Source organism: Phragmites australis, chromosome 6, assembly GCF_958298935.1.
Source record: "Phragmites australis chromosome 6, lpPhrAust1.1, whole genome shotgun sequence".
Lineage (NCBI taxonomy): Eukaryota > Viridiplantae > Streptophyta > Magnoliopsida > Poales > Poaceae > Phragmites > Phragmites australis.
Window position 1 is genome coordinate 7,527,699 of NC_084926.1, and position 17,332 is coordinate 7,545,030.

The following is a 17,332-nucleotide window of genomic DNA, read 5'->3' on the forward strand; positions in this document are numbered from 1 at the left end:
AATCTAGATGCATCATCGATTAAAGTCATGAAATATCTTTTTTCACCCTTCGTTAACACACCATTCATCTAGCAAAGATCTGAATGTATGAGTTCTAATGTTGCTAAATTTGTCTCCTTGACTGCCTTGTGGGGCTTACGAAGTTGCTTAGATTGCACACAACTTTGGCACTTAGAACCTTTGACAGTGAAAAAATTCAAAATTAAATTCAAGCTGGAAAACCGAGTCATAGAACCAAAGTTTATGTGACATAACCGTGAGTGTCAAATACTAGTCTCATCTCCATTAATATTGCAACAAATATAGTTCACAGATTTATTGCAGAAATCAAAAAGAGAAAAGCGAAACAAGCCTTCACACTCATAGCCTTTAATAATAAAAAGTTCATGTTTTGACATAACTACTTTATTGGACTCGAGTAGTAACTTAAACCCGTTTATATAGAGAAGGGAACTGCTAACTAGATTCTTATTTATCGAAGGGACATGCTACACGTTCCTTAGCTGTACGATCTTTCTCGAAGTAAACTTTAGATCTACCGTACCAACACGATGAACAGAAGCATGAGATCCATTCTCCATTAAGACAAAAGAATCCCGAGTGACCTGGTAAGAATAGAACATTGAACTGTCAGCACAAACATATACATTAGCCCCAGTATCAATCTACTAACTGGTAGACTAATTCACTAAAAGAACAATAGCTAGATTATCATACCCACTAGTTTTATCTCCGGTGTTACCCATGGTTACATTGACAGACTTGGTGTTCTTCCCTTCATTAACCTTTTTTCCTTTGCGGTCTCGGCAATCTTTGGCCCAATAACTAACCTTGCCACACACGAAGTAAGGTTTATCATTTTGTTCATCTTCTTATTCTTAAAGTTGGTGGTTTATTTGGCCTTGTTATTTTTACCTTTGTACTTGCCATTAGATGAATGTTGCACCATATTTGCGCTAGACGTCCATCGCCTCCTTTTTTATACACATCCTTAGCTCGAGCTTTCTCCTCAGCATCAAGAGACACGATCAGACTCTAAACAGAGATCTTTTGTCTCTTGTGTTTTAGAGTAGTGGCAAAATTACTCCACGAGTGAGGAAATTTTGCAATGATGCCCTCAACCATAAACTTATCGGGTAAGGTACACTTTAGGAGCTCCAGTTCTTTTACAATGCACTAAATCTCATGAACATGCTCGACTACCGATCGATTATTGATCATCTTGTAGTCATGATATTACTCCATGATATACAATTCACTGCATGCATCTGACACGCCAAAATTTACATTCAGCGCGTCACACGACTCTTTTGCGTTATTTATGTGCATGTATACATCACAAAGACGATCAACAAGAACGCTAAGAACACATCATACAAAGAGTGTGTTGGCTTACTCGAACTTCTTCTCCTCATCAGAGGAAAGAGTTTCTTCAGACCTACCAGACGCAACCCAGTAGTATATCATAGCTGTAAGCTACAGAGTGGCTTTGATCTGCCATCTCTTAAAGTGCACACCAGTAAACTTGTCTGATCTTAATACATCGGCAAAACTAACCATCGTTAAATTAAAGTGACTACAATAAGGTTTTTTGGATTATTAGAAATAATAGCACTTTCGAATTTAATTTAATTTCTAATATAACATGAACAAGAACATATAAAAAAAATCAATAGTGACTATGTTCGAAATAACTCCGACTAGCTCCGACTAAATTCGACTAGCCCCGAGTAGGATTCAACAAGTCCCAACCAAGTCCCAACAAGCCTCGACTAGATATTTCCTCGATAAGATATTCGACTAGGTACTCGACCAATAAATGTACTTGAGTAGATACTCGAGTAAGATTTACGTACGTACCCGATGGCGACGTGAAATGCAGACGCTCCCATGATGTCAATGCACGATGCAGTAGACGATGACAAAGATGAAGTAGTCGATGCAGAGACCACCATAACGTCGATCCAGTAGGTGATGATAAAGACGAAGTAGTCGAAGTAGATTGCGATGATGTAGAGGAAGCAGATCATGAGTAGTTACGACGAGCATTTCCCAAAAACCTTATTCGCCGTAATAGATGCAGAGACCACTATGACGTCAATCCAGTAGGCGATGACAAAGACGAAGTAGTCGAAGTAGATTACGATGATGTAGAGGAAGCAGATCGTGAGTGGTTACGACGAGCATTTCCTAAAAACCTTATTTGCCTCTCCCGATACAGGACCCCAAGGGTGATGGGTTCCGGAGACCTGCTCTCCCGTTCGTCGGTGCACGCTAGCGTAATAAGATGGAATATATTACATGCGATGGCGCGACAGAAGAAATTGGCAAAACACTAATTGTGTGTATGCAACTCGCGTCTATCCGTTGTGCTGCGGCTGACAGATATATAGAGGGAGAGTCGTACTGTTGAGATGCACCGCGTTTAGAGTCGATTACATCACCATAATCAGAGTCTTGATTGACACAATTTTTATATATTTATCTATTTGCCTAAGCAGAAAAAAAAAATAGCAAAAGAAGACCGCACCTACATAAGCAACTAGATCCAATTTCAGCGGACTATTCACGCAGGCATCGTGTGCCCGCGCCCTCTGCTCCTGCCACAACCCCACGAGGCGAGGTGAGTAAGTGCGTGTGTTCTTTTAGTTCTCTTATCCACGTATGCTAAGTGGTTAAAAAATAAATTTTTTAAATTGATCTTCATTCACATTAACTAACAATGTGGGACAAAAACATACCTTGCCTTTAAAATTTATTTAGAATTATACAAATATAATGGTTCTAACAACGGCGACATTGCACTAGCTTATCCACCACCGCCTCCACCGCGCGGCCGCGGCTCTACGGTATCTTCCGGCGCGGCCGCCGTTGATTAAGGAGGTGGTTGGAGCAAGTGGGGGATCGGCGATGAGCTTCGCGGATCTGGAGGCGGGGGCGCTCAGAGCTCCCCGGAGCAGGAAGGCGAGGGGCCCCGACGACTTGCGCGCGCTCGTCTTCCAGATCACCACCGCTGTCGCCTCCTACCGCCGCCTCCTCAACTCGCTCGGCACGCCCAAGGACACCCCCACGCTCCGTGACCAACTGTCTCTCCTCGCCCTCCTCTTATGCTTACATATTCAGCATTGACCCGTGCACTTTTTGCTAGCTGTAACTTAACTCTTGTCCAATTCAAGTTTGTAGCAATTAGTCTGCTCTTCAATTCGATAGGTCGCTAGCCCATGTCTTCACAGCATGTCGCCTTCTTCACACGCTGATGTCCATTTCTAAGGCACGTTTTTCTCTAATGCCCTGATTCCCTCGCAGGCAGAAGACTAGTCATAACATCCTTCAATTGTCAAAGGATGCGAAAGATAAGCTCTGGAGAGCTGCTGAAGCTGACAAGAGCATTGATACTAGTGTCAGTAGTGATTCCTTACCTATCTAGCCCCTTCAGTTTGGTCATTGCCATTATTATCATGCATGACGCTGTTTAAGCAATCAATTGTTGTAAAGATAAATTTCTCCCATGATTGTTCTAGTTATACATGTATACAGTCTTAGCTGTCAGCCTGTCACGATGCTCAAGGATTTGGGTATTACGTACAGGCAGACAAGAGGGTAGCTGATATGAAGCTTGCCAAAGATTTCGCTGCTACAATGGAGGAGTTCAGGAAACTTCAAAATCTTGCGATTCAGAGGGAGATGGCATATAAGCCGGTTGTTCCCCAGAATGCTCAGTCAAAGTAATGTTTGTCATGCTTATACCAATCCATCCTGAAGTTTCTCTTGTGTGTTCGATCTCCACTCCTGTCATCACAATGGTTCAGTTGGTAATGCTAGACTCTAGAATACCCACTCTATAAATTACATTGGGTACACAATTTACTTATTCAATATGGATTGCTGGCAGTTGCTAACTAAAGTAAATTATTTTGTCCATCATTATTTAAAACAGGAAGGTCAAATTTTGAATAGTTAGATGCAGTCCTGAATGTGAACCTTGCTGACTACGCCAGGCCACACTGGATACTAATCTTCATTCATCGTGACTTGAGTTTGTTAGTATTATTCCTCAGTGGTCATGCTAAAAGCTCCCCCCGGAATACTGCCTGGCTTTCATATTGACTGTTTTTCTTTGACTAGGTGACATAGCTTTTGCATAGTGATTCAATCACTACTCGTCTATTGTTGACTGTAGCATTCAAGTAGAGCATCTCCTCCTTCCTTTTGCTCTTTTTTTCTGCAAAATTCCTTCTGGTGTATGGAGAAAGTCCCGAACAGTCAATACTTATGGTTTTGCAGAGGAAAAACTCCTCTGGTTATAAACACATCTGCATAGTCTTTCACCCTTTATTTTCTTCTGTATCATGGCCCAATCTTTTTCTTGTAATTAACTTGATGGCCTCACTTAGTGTTCTCTAAACTTAAAGATTTTCATTGTGCTGTTTTGATTGGGTTATCTACTTATCTGCTAATATTCCTGGCCGTTGTTGTGCTCATTGTGATACAGCTATGCTACAGGTGGCGTAAGTGGTGATTCTGGTGACATGCCTGAGCAGCGTGCATTACTTGCTGAATCAAAACGGTCAGTATTGAGCTATTTACTGGTGGTCAGGTGGAAGTTCAGCTTTCATTGCTTTGCATTATGTTCTTCACTTTGCACATATGAAGTTATTGATTGTCTTCCAGCCAGTACACTGTTTCACGTATTCTACTTAGCCTACATTCACTTAACACCCAGTGCTTCTCATAGCCATTAGTTGATCCAGTATTCTTTGAGCTTAGTTTATATCCTTTCTTTTATGTTTGCAGTCCTAGGATCAATGCCGTCAAATTTTCTTAAGTTTGACCACTAATACTTTCAAACCTATCAATAACTTTTGTATAAAAATAGTACTATTAGATTCATCTTTTGAAATTCTTTCATAAAGTATAAATTTATTAGTCCACATTAATATTAACATGCATAAAGTAGTAGTCAAAGGTGCTGACTGTAAAAAGTCAACAACTGCAAACAAAAAAGAACGGAGGGAGTATTGTGTGTGGTGGTCACGTGGTGGAGCCAGGGTGTTCTTGGCAGGAGTTCAAAAACAAATCTAAATATCGCATTAGGAATCTGGGGAATTAATTACACATGTTAGGATGTCTATCAGTCTAGCCCAAAAATTTGGTTAAACCCTATGCCCCAAGGCAGATTTGCCCCTGATTGTGTGGTAACACTATAGGGGCCATGATGTTTCTTAGTTGATACAAGTGGATTGTCATATGAATTGTGAACTATGTCTGTACAATAGACAGTGAGTCACTTTAGACTAGCAACTAAATAATCTTTGATGAGAATGGACCGAAAATATTTTTTGCTTCCAATGAGGCTCACCACATTGAAATATGACCTGCAGGTTAAACCTGTTACACAAGATTTTGTAGGGTCCTGTTTCCTCACCTTCTCTGATGAATCGTCATGCTACTTTACAGGCAAGAGGTGCTGCAATTGGATAATGAAATTGTTTTCAATGAAGCTATCATTGAGGAAAGGGAGCAAGCCATTCAAGAGATCCAGCAACAGATTGGTGAAGTACACGAAATGTTTAAGGATCTTGCTACACTTGTGCATACCCAAGGAGTTATAATTGGCAAGTTTTACATTGCATTGTACACATCCTGTGCCGCTCTTTGGATTCCTATCTAATGTATATATGTTTTGTTTCAGAGGAGATCGACACGAACATTGAAAATTCTGCAGCAGCAACCAAAGAGGCAAAAACAGAAGTTGCCAAAGCGTCCAAGACTCAGAAATCAAATTCATCTCTGGTATGTTCAGATTAACGCAAATAACTGAAGCTTTATGGTCGTATATCTATTCTCTGCCTTAACAAATCGTTTCATTGGCAGCTTTGCTTGCTTATGGTAATCTTTGGGGTCGTGCTGCTTGTTGTGATAATAGTTTTGGCAGCTTGAGGCACGCAATTTTTCATATCACGAGTCTGGAAGGTACGCTGTGGAGTTCAATATCGAAGAACCTTGCTTAAAGCATTGATCTGCGTTTCTGAAAATGCATTTGTCTAACCTTGTTGTGTGCTAAAAACTTTCACTAGCCGGGTTTTAGAAGTTTCTCTTTTAAGTTTGTGATTTGTGAGTGCACGTTCCCGTGTCATGCGTGAGTTCTTTTTTCATGGCTTGCCTTGAGTGAACAGTGATGCTATTTTTCCTTCTTTGGAAGCTTGCTTGGGTGAGAAAGTTTGCCATTCTGTAAGTATATCATTGAATAGAGTGAAACGATGATTATTCAAGCTTGAACCTGTTTCACGTCCCCGAGAAAAACTGACTTTAAAACTTGTTTGATATCTATAACATATATTATCCAGCCAAGATTTGGAGCATTCTCAGGGGTTTGGGTACTGTAGCAGTGGGCTCACATATTTGTATGTATAGATATACGGATACATATACACATGTATATATATACGTATATGTATATACATATATATTTACACATATAATATAATTTTATTTTCGGGAAATTCCAAAAAATATCAACATGAATATTAGTTATATTGATAAATCGACTGAAATAATCTAAAATACAAAGAAAAATATGTGAAACTCAAAAAATATGAAACAAATTTTGTTAGTTTCGTATTACTGTTGTCTACATGCTAAAATTATGTGCATGCATGAAAGTATACTGTTTTCACTATAATGAAGTGAATGTGTTAAATATTGATAAATTCATAAGTAAGTATTGAGATATCCTAAATTGCTTTCTTTTGTCATGTTCTGTGAAAAAAAAACAGACGCGGCGCAAGCGCGCCAATCCGCCTAGTAAACACTGATAGTCTGACCTGGTGAGGAAGGAACCGTATCAATGAGAAAGCAGTCAGCACTCAACACGCTGAGGAAATTATGTTTCCTGTTTGATGTTTCTGCACAGATGTGAACTCATTGTCGGTCTCAAAAAAATTGTCTATACTGTACCAGCCCTATTCGAGCATTCACATGGGCCGGCCTATGCGGTGGACTGTGGACACAGTTCATGCTTTGGGCCTTCTATCTTACCCAGTTATCGGCCCACGTTGCCATTAGATCCTTGAGTTGGCCCACGATCACTCCATCTCCACCTCCATCTTGGGCACGACACGAGGCCACCATCCATCCGAGTACCTACTACCTGGTACCTGGTTAAGAAAGAAAGGAGATGTCTGCATGCCATCGACGAGGCGTGCCGGTTGGTCCGCTGGGTTCGGCCTGGCGGACGCGCACGCACGGGGCAGCCGTGAAGTGCAACTCTGCTGAAAGAAAGTAAGGTGCAGGCGTGCAGCTGCATTCTGCGCAGTTTCTCCAACCAAAACTGTACTACTGGAAGACAAGAAGTGCATGAATTGGCTACTGAAATTGCCAGTACATCTCTCCGCGACGTAGCCAAGCCTCTGTGTAAAAGGAGAAGATATTATCACCCCGCAAAATAAGAAGGAGAAGATCTTAGGCGCTGATCTCCGGAAGAGATGGAGATGACTGCTTGCCACCATCTCCAATCGATTGCGCCGTCACGTGCAACCAAAAAAAAGGCATCATTATACTTAGCCGTGCGTTTGGCCCGTGTCCTGACTCAGTCGGCTATCCCGTTCCAATCTGTCCCGCAGGCTCGCCACCGTCGCTCCAAACGCGGTCACTGCTTTCCATAATGGCGACGGCGCGTCCTCGTCGTCTCACAACATTTCGAGGTCAGATCCAGTGTGGGACGCAAGGCCGCATGGGGGCTCGCTCGCACGCCATCGTACGTGACGGGACCGGAAGGACGCTGCCAAGCCAAGCATGTCCCTTCCGCCGATCGATCGATCCCTCCTGTTTAACGAGGTCGAACCACTCCCCGACGCACATCCTGTCGTCCGATTCCTTCGGCCGCAAGCGGTGTTTGTCCCGCTCGAGAAACCTACTCGGTCGCGAGATCGATCATGGAGCTAAGGTTAAGGGAATTAGGTATAAGAATCCAGAATTGCCCATAGAGTAGGCCAGTAGGGTGAGTAGCTGTCTTATTAATTTTTTGAAATATATGGTTTTTTTATCATCTAGCACATCTTACAAACCAATAGCGTAAGTAAAATCGGAGAGAATCAAATTGCTAAGTAAATATCTAGAAAAATACATGACTATTGTGAATGCATATAAGCCCTTGTTTCTATTGAAACTCATCTACAAAAGATAACAACTTAGGAAAGAAACATTTGAAGCAAAGAAAAGATCACCGGAATAAGAAATTTCTAAGTTGATGATTTAAAGACAATTGAATTCAAGTCTCATTTGTATATATATGTATGCGAATTTTATGCCTCTAGTAACCAAAAAAAATAACTTTTCAAGTGAAAAATTTTCAGCTCAACAACCGGAACGGGAATCACACAAAAAGAGGTGAACATAAGCACAAGAGTAACATAAGTTTCATTGCTTGCAGAGATTAGCCCTATTTTAGCGGAATTTAGAGATTTTTCTTCACATAGCTCTCACTTTATACAGAGGCTAAGCACTCTTCTTCCTCTCCTCTAATCCTAACACAAACCTCTCATATGAATGATTCAAGGTGCTCAAGTGGCTGATTCAAATGGCTTAACTAGCCTCGCACTCTATTTATAGTCTAGGTTATTTGACCCCTAAGTTTCCTAACTTATTCTTAAAATATTTCTCTCTTATAATACACTTCTACCTACCACTGATGACATATTGGTCTATTTTCTTCTACATCCATCGAAACGCCATGGCACCTTCATGACTTAGCTCCGTCTCAATGCTAGCTTTGCGATGATGCCATGTGCGCCTCCATCCTTCCCACGGTTTTGAGGCTAAATATCAAAACTCTAAGAGAGGTAGAGACAAGCCAAAAACCTAATAAAAACAAAAATGCTCTCCCTTGATGAATGTACATTTTTCACATATATTCTCCTCCTTTCATCATGCAAGATTCTTCTTTATGGTTTAGTACATATTTTCCCCCCTCTTTGACAATGCAAATATCAAGGATAAAACACCATGAAAGCATGATCATATGATCATAATGAGCTTTCACAAGTATACCGCAAAGCATTTGCAAATACTAGAGACATGAACAATAGAATATGGAGCTCACAAACGCAAAAAAAAAGGCTCAAAAAGATACAGTGTCACAAGAACACAAAGCTATACAAGCTAAACGGAAGAATTATTGATGTATTTAAGTTCACATAGCCGAATCATATTAAAAATGACCACCATATAAGTATCCACTCGTGCCAAGGCAATACATGCTTTAAGAACTATCTAACTTCAATCTCAAACTAGGCAAATAAGCATTTATGATAATATGCTTTGCAAATGCTCACATATAAAATCAAGACTTAGTTAGATCAAGTGATTAAAAAATATAACATTAAGGCGCTATATTGAACCAAGAAGCTTAGAAAACAAGACATAGTTAGATCAAGTGATTAAAAGATGTAACATTGAGGTACTATCTTGAACCAAGAAGCTTAGACCAATATATTCATCAAACCAGTTTTAACACAAGTATTAAGTAAGCCAAAACAATTACGAATATAGTGATTAAGAATGTAACATTTTATAGTCTACATGATTCATATAATTGTCAAATTTCATCTTTAGAAAAGTTAGCTTGCTTGAAATATTTCATATCAAAGCATCAACATGAAACTAATATTAAAAACTTACTCCACACAACTACTGAACTTAGTCCAAATTCAAGTCTAACAATAAAAAATACTAAAGATATACAAGTTAAAGCTCAACTACTATGATTATCTTACAAGATTATATACAATACAAATACAACAAAAATAAAATAAAATATATACAACTATAACTCTCCCTCACACAACGACATAGGAATGTCACGCTACAAACTCTCCCCTCAAATAGTCAAATCATGTTGTATCTAGAGGCTTAGTGAAAATATCTGCAACGTGGTGTTGGGTATCAATACAACCTAGTGAGCACGACCCTTTGCCGGTGTAGAAAAGGTAGGAGCCAGCTCGAAAGCAGGTGTGATGGAAGGAAGTAGTGGATTATTCTCATCATTACTAAGAGTTAGAAGTTCACCATCTATGAAGATGCTTTCGCCAATCTCTATCACCTTCGCACTCAAAAGCAGAACTAGCCCACAGGATTGATTAATGAAAAATCACATCATAGGATTCTATGATGATGTTTGTGTCAAGATTATAAACCATGTAAGAATGATCATGAAAATAATACCTAAAAAAATTCTATCAAACGGGCGAGACTCGAACTTATCAAGATTGTCATACCTTAGAATGAAGCATCAACAGCCAAAAACTCTCAAATGTGAAACTTTCAGCTTCCTCCTAAAACGCAACTCATAAGAAGTTAAATTCAAAATCGAGCGTAAGAAAAATCGATTAAAGATATAGTAAGCTGTACTAATAGCCTTCACCCAAATTTTTCTAGTAAACTATATTAGTAGTCCTATGATCATCAAACATCGTCCTAGCCATCTCCACCAAAATACGATTATTTCTCTCAATTACATCATTTTGCCGAAGAACACATGGGATAGAAAATTAATACTAAATGTCATATTCATGACAGAAAATATCACATAGATAGTTCTTGAATTTGGTGCCATTATCAGTACGAATTGCTTTCAATACATTAGGGAGCTCCTTAAATAATCCCTTGCTTATAAGAAAAAAGAACTAAGAGTAGCGAAAGAAATCATCAATGATGACATATACTTACTACTTCTCTACATACATTTGCAATCCAAAAAACATCAAACTAAATACATCTATCAATCACTCATCATATATAAAATAAGATATCTCATCATATATAAAATAAGATATATTTTTATTTAGTGGTAGAAGGGACATAGCTTATTCTTCTTCCTCGTTTTTTTTCTCTTCTTTTTTTTTTTCTCTTACATGTCCAAAAATTATAAAGGGGGCGGCTCTCAGTGTTCCGGGTGATGCCGCACAGAGAGAAGACGATGAAACATTCGCACGTGTCCTCGCCGCGAACGCCACGGCCACTTCTCCCTGGCCAGAGCAGCAGCTTGGACCGCACAAGCGCTCGTGTACGTGCTGCACGCCTGCTCTGCTTGCGTGTCCTCTCGTCCAAGCTATTCGTGTAGTAGCTCTCACATGTCACGGTGTATTATTGTACGTTGCTTCTTTCACTTTTAAGAGATCTATCCGGGGGACTTACGAGGTAGGTCGCCGTTCGTACTCTCGTTAATCACATGCATGCAGGCACGTACAGTTCGGGGGTCCGATCGTTACGATCTGCACAGCAGCACAGATTTGCGAAACAGGGGGAAATGGGCCACGGTGCCACTTTGAGCCAAACGGCTGGCTGTCCATGATTGCGCTGCATGTCCTTCCAGGTGTGCTGGCTCTGGTCGACTTGAGCCTTGAGGTGCATCTGCATGCTTTCGAGTGAATCATGTGATGACAGTCTTACTGAGTGGCCGGTTCCTGCCTTCCTGGTACTTTTGTTGATTGCTAACCTCCGGGCATGACTCATTTTACTGGTGAAACAAGTTGACTCGTTGGAAATGACAGTTAGGTCCCACTTAGAACGACTGATTTATGAAATGCAAAATTCTTGTTCGAATCATAGCAAGAGTTATCTAAGCTCCAACAGACATTCAACTGATCCGTTATTACTACACTTCAGTTCACCTGGAACACCGTTCTTTTTATCCATGATGGCGTTGGAGGACCGGTAGCAGTTTTCGTGCGCTTGTGGTCACACCCACCGTGCCCGACGGCTCACGCGTGAGTGTGCGTGTGTCCGGTGCAATCTGTGTTGGGCCCGAGAAGCCCTATGCACCAATTGTCGCGTCGCGCACTTGGGGACTTGCGATACGGGGGACCAAAACATTGGCATGTGTGCTACAACCACCACTTGCTTTGTTTGTAGCATCCTTCTATTCTTCCGTGCTTGTGCTCATCAATGCAATTGTTTTTGTGTTTGTACGTTTATGGCTCAACGGAGCCATCCGTCCAGCCAGGATGAGCAAGACGAAATACCCTTGTGTTGTTTTACAGGATGTTAATGGAAGGGGAATCCTAAATCTTGCTCTGAGTGCTCCAAATGCTCGATTTTTGGTGGTGGCGGGTGGCGAGCTCCCTCCAATCTTCGGGCTTAGAGGGATGACGGTTTGGTAGCAGTGGCGGCCGAAGGGGTGGGGTGGGGGTGGGCAGAGGACAATTAAATAGTAAGAGTTGAGTGAGTTCGTCACATTAGTCGTCTAGTGGAGCTGAGTTAACGTGTCGGTAGGTGGTGGTAGCGGATCTAACGATGGGAGCTGTTGAAGACGGGAGAAGGTGCGTGGAGCAAGGGTGTCACGTGTGCGGTTGAGCTCGTCGGTATGGAGGAAGAGCTAGGTGGAGAAGGAAGGATGGGAGGTCAAAGATGAAGATGAGATGTTGGATCTTTGATCCCATGGCTGAAAAAGAATTAGGTGCAGGGTGGCTTAGTTGTCCACATGGCTCAGTCTGGCTCATATTTAGTGAGCCAGATTGAGTTTAGGCAGGTCGTAGAGATACAATATGGTCTATTTGTTTAGTTGCATATACTCAATTTGGTTGAGAAGAGATTGTGTTTGATTATCCGTATGAGTTTATGTTGTATTACAAATAAACTTATTTTTTATCAAATAATTTAGGGTTAACAGTATTTTTATAAATTAGTAATCACGTGATGAGAATATAAGTGAATATTTTCTAATTTTTAGGAATTTATTTGAGCATAAAAAACTGCTTGAAGTTATAAAAATTGACTTTTTAGAAAATTTTAATTAAATATTGGCTTAGTCTTTTTAACCAAACTAATTAAAATAGATAGCTAGTGAGCTCTAGTTTACTAATAAAAATACTTAGAATTCATAAAGTACTCTTACATCCTTAAATAAAATCAAAGTTAAATAAAAATATACACGTACATCACGTACACAACTTCACCAAGCTAGCCAAGTCCGACGAAAACGGAGCCAGACCGACACAGCGAATTTGCATCTCGGGCCTTGCCGACGCGATCGGCCAGGGCGCCAGGCAACCAAACGCGCGCCTACAGGCGCAGGGCCTGGCCCCGCCATTGGAATGGACTCGCATACCGTTTTGTCTGGAGAGAGCCATTCTGACGAGTGACGACTCGTGTGTAGGAATTGACATTTCAAATATCACCGGCGCTGCTGTAGAAAAGACAAGGGTGAAGGGACCGGCCAGGGAGGGAAGCGAGGTGGTTTGATGCGAGGAGCACAGTATTTTAGTGGCAGGTGCGGTGGCAGAGGGATGGCTGGGAGGAGAAGCAAACGATCCGGCATTGTGGCTGCAGCCTGCAGCAGCATTACTAGATGCTGTGTGCCCCTTCGCATGCAGATGGCTCCAAGCCTCCAAACCCCTTTTTCAGTGGCAGACCTGACCGCCACGTGGTTTGTCAATGCAAGCCGAAAAGTTATTTCATCTTGGAAAAAGTTTATTTTTAGCCTCTTAACTATTAAGTTGATTTAAAAATCATCTCTCATATTAAAAATTAAAAATCGTAAGTTCTACAACCGTTAGTTATCCATCTCTTAGGTCATTTTATGGTGATTTTACACACGTGTCGTATCTGAATCGGATCTAACGTGAACATACACGTTGACTGTGTATGCCATGTCAAATAAAGAGGGACATGTGGCTACCACGCTAGCGCCTCTAGCCGGGTTCTCCATGCCTCATCCGCAGCAAGCAATACAAGGGGCGAGAGGACTCACGTGACAGCAAGGACGACGTAGGCTCAAGGGCGGCAACCTGTAAGAGAGGCGGTGCGGCCATGGGGCGGTGGTGTGGCGAATCTTCCACATAGCAGGGCTTCAATGTGGCGGAGCCTTCGGCCAATCTTCGCTCTTCCATGACGGGCAACGGCCCACAATAGGGATGATGGGCAGCATCTGCGCCTAACTGATACTCCATGGGCGGTGGCCAGTAGCTCTGAGGGGACGCGTGATGAATGGGCTTAGCAAGTGGCGATCGCAGGACTTGACGCGGCAGGGACAACTCAGAGGTGAGGCTTCGATTAGCAGAGCTTCCCATCAGCGAGGCTCGATGAACACGACCAGTGGCAAACTCGCACGACGATGAAACGTAGTAGGGCTTTGACTTCGTGTCTCCTCACGATCGATCCCCCCGATGGCAGCTTTCGCGAAACACATCCACCGTAGCGTCGCCGTCTCTTAGCCCCTTCTCTCTCCTCTCCGGCCACCGTGGGTAGCTACAACTGAGCCACTCCACCGCCGGTAAGCCTTAGAAATTGACTTCCCACATCGAGACGATGCTCATGCGCTCGCTGTTTTGGACCGAGATCCACCGAAGTGCCATCTCCACCGTTGGCCCGAGCCCTTGCCACCGCGCACGTTCGCTCAACCTTCGCAAGTGCACATGGTCGTTCAACCTCCGCATGTTGCGGAGGAGCGGGAGGGCCATGAGGTAGGCAGTGAGGTCGTCACTGGGCACACCAATCCTGCTCGTGGAGTAGCGCATTGATGAGCATGGTGTGCACGGAAGAGGTTGGGTCACGCACCCACTGCAGCACGCCCAACATGAGTCACGGGACAAGCGGGGCCACGACATCACGACGACCAAGAGCGTGAGGAACTGGAAGGTGGAGTGGAGAAGAAGAGGTTGACAGGTGGGCCCCAATGTGGGATAGGCTAAGTTAGCATGGTCAGGTCATACGGGATGCAAGTCAGCAACGTCACATGTGCAAAACCACTCTGAAATAGGTCGAGGGATGAGTTTTAGACGGTTTTAAATATCAGGGGATGAAAGATTTCTAGTATTAAAGTTGAAGGATGAATATTAAACCAACTCAATAGTTGAGGGACGAAAAATAGACTTTTTTCTTTGATCATTAGCGAAGGATTACAATAGAGCAGGAGGTGTAGGCGTGAAAATGGATCAAAGGTGAATTCGATATGGATTTTTTTACCACTAGCAACGTGGCTTACATTAATAATGTAGTGTTGATGTAAAGAATATAGGGGTCTCCCGTCGGGATGGCCCGCAACGGTCAGCTTTGGGCAGTACCCACTTTTATTTTTTGACCCATGACCTCCGCGCGACTAGTCAACACCATTGCGATCACGACCAGGACCTCCGCAGGGTTCTCCGTGACCAGTCCTTACTGGTTGCAGGGCAGGTACTCGTCTAGGATAGTCAAAACCTCATGTAATGCTGCAACTCACGCAGTTTTCCTTCCCGAGGCAGTCCACTCCGGCTGAGGTGGCATGGCTGGTGCATAGTTATCTTATCCTATACCGCAGACATTAATTGTTGCGGGACAAGCGCACAGGCGTGACAAGGGCGCATCAGGCGTGCGTGGGAAGCCTGCGACAGGACAGGGCAGGTCGGGCGCTTTAGGCGCGACAAACGGGGGTGTGACCGATGGGCGAGACGGCCGCCGCAGGGACCCAAGGCAGGCACAACGAATGTAGGCTTGTATTGAGTACTTATATCGTTTCTTAGGACATGCATGGGTCTGCTTGTTGGACCCACTTGTAAGACTTATCCCCCCTATAATATAAAGGGGATATCTTCTGTAAAAAAGAGAGGATGAAGAAAATATACAGTATGTAGGGCTATTAGCTCACGAAGGGTTTAAATCTGGATAACTCTAGTGTTCTTGAACAGTAAATACACATATTTTATAGATACTCCCGGAACGTCGATCATGTACCCACTGTCCAGCATACACCGGAATCATTATCAGGGATTCAACCTCGACACGTAGCTAGTTTTCGTTATAATATTTTATCATGATAAACTTTGATTAAAAATTAGCTTCTTTAATTTTTATAAGGTTAGTGTTAAATATATAAAATCAGAAGAAGAGGTAAGAGTGGTAATGGAAGAGAAAATTTCTATATTGTTTCGATGTGTATACGTTTTGATCAATTACTAAAATCATACATCGAAAATCTAACCAAAATAAAAAATATGTCACGGTCACCGAAGACCTTTAGAGGTGGGCTACTTGGATAATGTAGGGATGTCAATCAGATACAACGGTATAGGTAGTACTTATCTATACTTGTACCAATCAGTCTTTTTTTCTACCCGTGAGTATACCCATAAACGTCCATGGGTGAAGAGCTGGCCTTAGACCTGTTACTCACATGTACCTATTACATACGTGTATACCCATTCACTCGTGGAGTAGTGTGATGATGTCGTGTGATAGGATGGTGTGGTGGTGGTGAGACAGGGCAGTGAGGTGGGGCGTCGCGGGGCGGGGCGGTGACGCGACGGGGTGATGCGAGCGGCAATGACGAGATGAGGCGGGCCAGAGTGGTGTGACGTGGGGCGACGGTAACGAGAAGGAGTGGGCCAGGGCGAGATATTTATATGATATAGAATATTAATGTTTGGGGTGAAATATTTATACGATAGATATACAAGTTTCATATATATATATATATGTTTTATTTATATCTATACCAATTAAACAACTGATCAGAATAATTTTTCATCTCTAGAATAATGGAAGCGATGTGTTGTGCGTTCCGTCCAATCAGTTGATCCCATGCGGTCCTTGAGAGCTATTTTTATTTGTCCTCTTCGTTTGCTTTTTGTCATCTATCGTTTGTCTTGCTTCTAGTCTAGATACTATTTCTGATTAACGCACTTTGGGCTCGCTTGGTTCTAACCTGAACCACGCAGCGAATCTAGGCCCAGCGTCCGAATTCAACGCTTGATTTAGGTTTGTTTGTTAGAGTTTTTTTATTTAAATTTTTTTAAGAGTGATTTTATGTAAGAAATAATTATATGGTTGAAAGTGATTCTCTAATAATTATATAGAACAAACTATATGAAGGAAGTGATTCTATACTTAGAAATGAATCAGAAGGAACTATTTTTTTCAGCTCTAGGTTTCTAGTTCATTTCATATAATAACTCTCACGAATTTCACTTAAATAGTTAAAAACTGAAACTATTATTTAACAAAGCTCATATGATTCTAACCAGAAAACTACTTTAAAAATCATGCTAAACAGGTTCTTACTACCTGGACTAGATAGAGTGGCCGGGATTCCATGCGCAGAGCCCTTTGTTTCTGTCTTGTTGGAAGTCATGCAAAACTTCTCACAAATTTGTAACATTTTGGTGACAACCGATGCTATATTCAAAACTTCATTATTTGTTACCATAATATCCAAAAATAGTAATATTTTCTGCAAAAATGGAACCAAACATTCACGAACACAAATAGCACACAAACGAAAACACAAAGGGTAGTCTAGACAATTCATCGACCTCTTCATTCATACATCTGGAGTCAAACTATCAGCTAAACAACTACA

General features: G+C 42.0%; 1 protein-coding gene across 1 annotated transcript; it reads left to right on the plus strand.

The window, feature by feature from the left end:
- The first annotated feature begins 2,781 nt into the window (after positions 1 to 2,781).
- On the plus strand, positions 2,782 to 6,279 carry LOC133921436 (syntaxin-22-like). Its single transcript, XM_062366301.1, has 7 exons — positions 2,782 to 3,086; positions 3,307 to 3,400; positions 3,589 to 3,725; positions 4,493 to 4,567; positions 5,458 to 5,615; positions 5,693 to 5,793; positions 5,875 to 6,279. The coding sequence occupies exons 1-7, from the start codon at positions 2,911 to 2,913 to the stop codon at positions 5,938 to 5,940; spliced, it is 807 nt and encodes a 268-aa protein (XP_062222285.1). The 5' UTR covers positions 2,782 to 2,910; the 3' UTR covers positions 5,941 to 6,279.
- Positions 6,280 to 17,332: the final 11,053 nt, after the last annotated feature.

Bases quoted from the DNA above. Each gene is read 5' to 3' on its own strand.
- LOC133921436 (XM_062366301.1), top strand. From the start codon at position 2,911: ATGAGCTTCGCGGATCTGGAGGCGGGGGCGCTCAGAGCTCCCCGGAGC. The intron at 3,401-3,588 runs GTCAGTAGTGAT...TATTACGTACAG, and splicing joins ACAAGAGCATTGATACTAGT to GCAGACAAGAGGGTAGCTGA. The intron at 4,568-5,457 runs GTCAGTATTGAG...GCTACTTTACAG, and splicing joins TTACTTGCTGAATCAAAACG to GCAAGAGGTGCTGCAATTGG.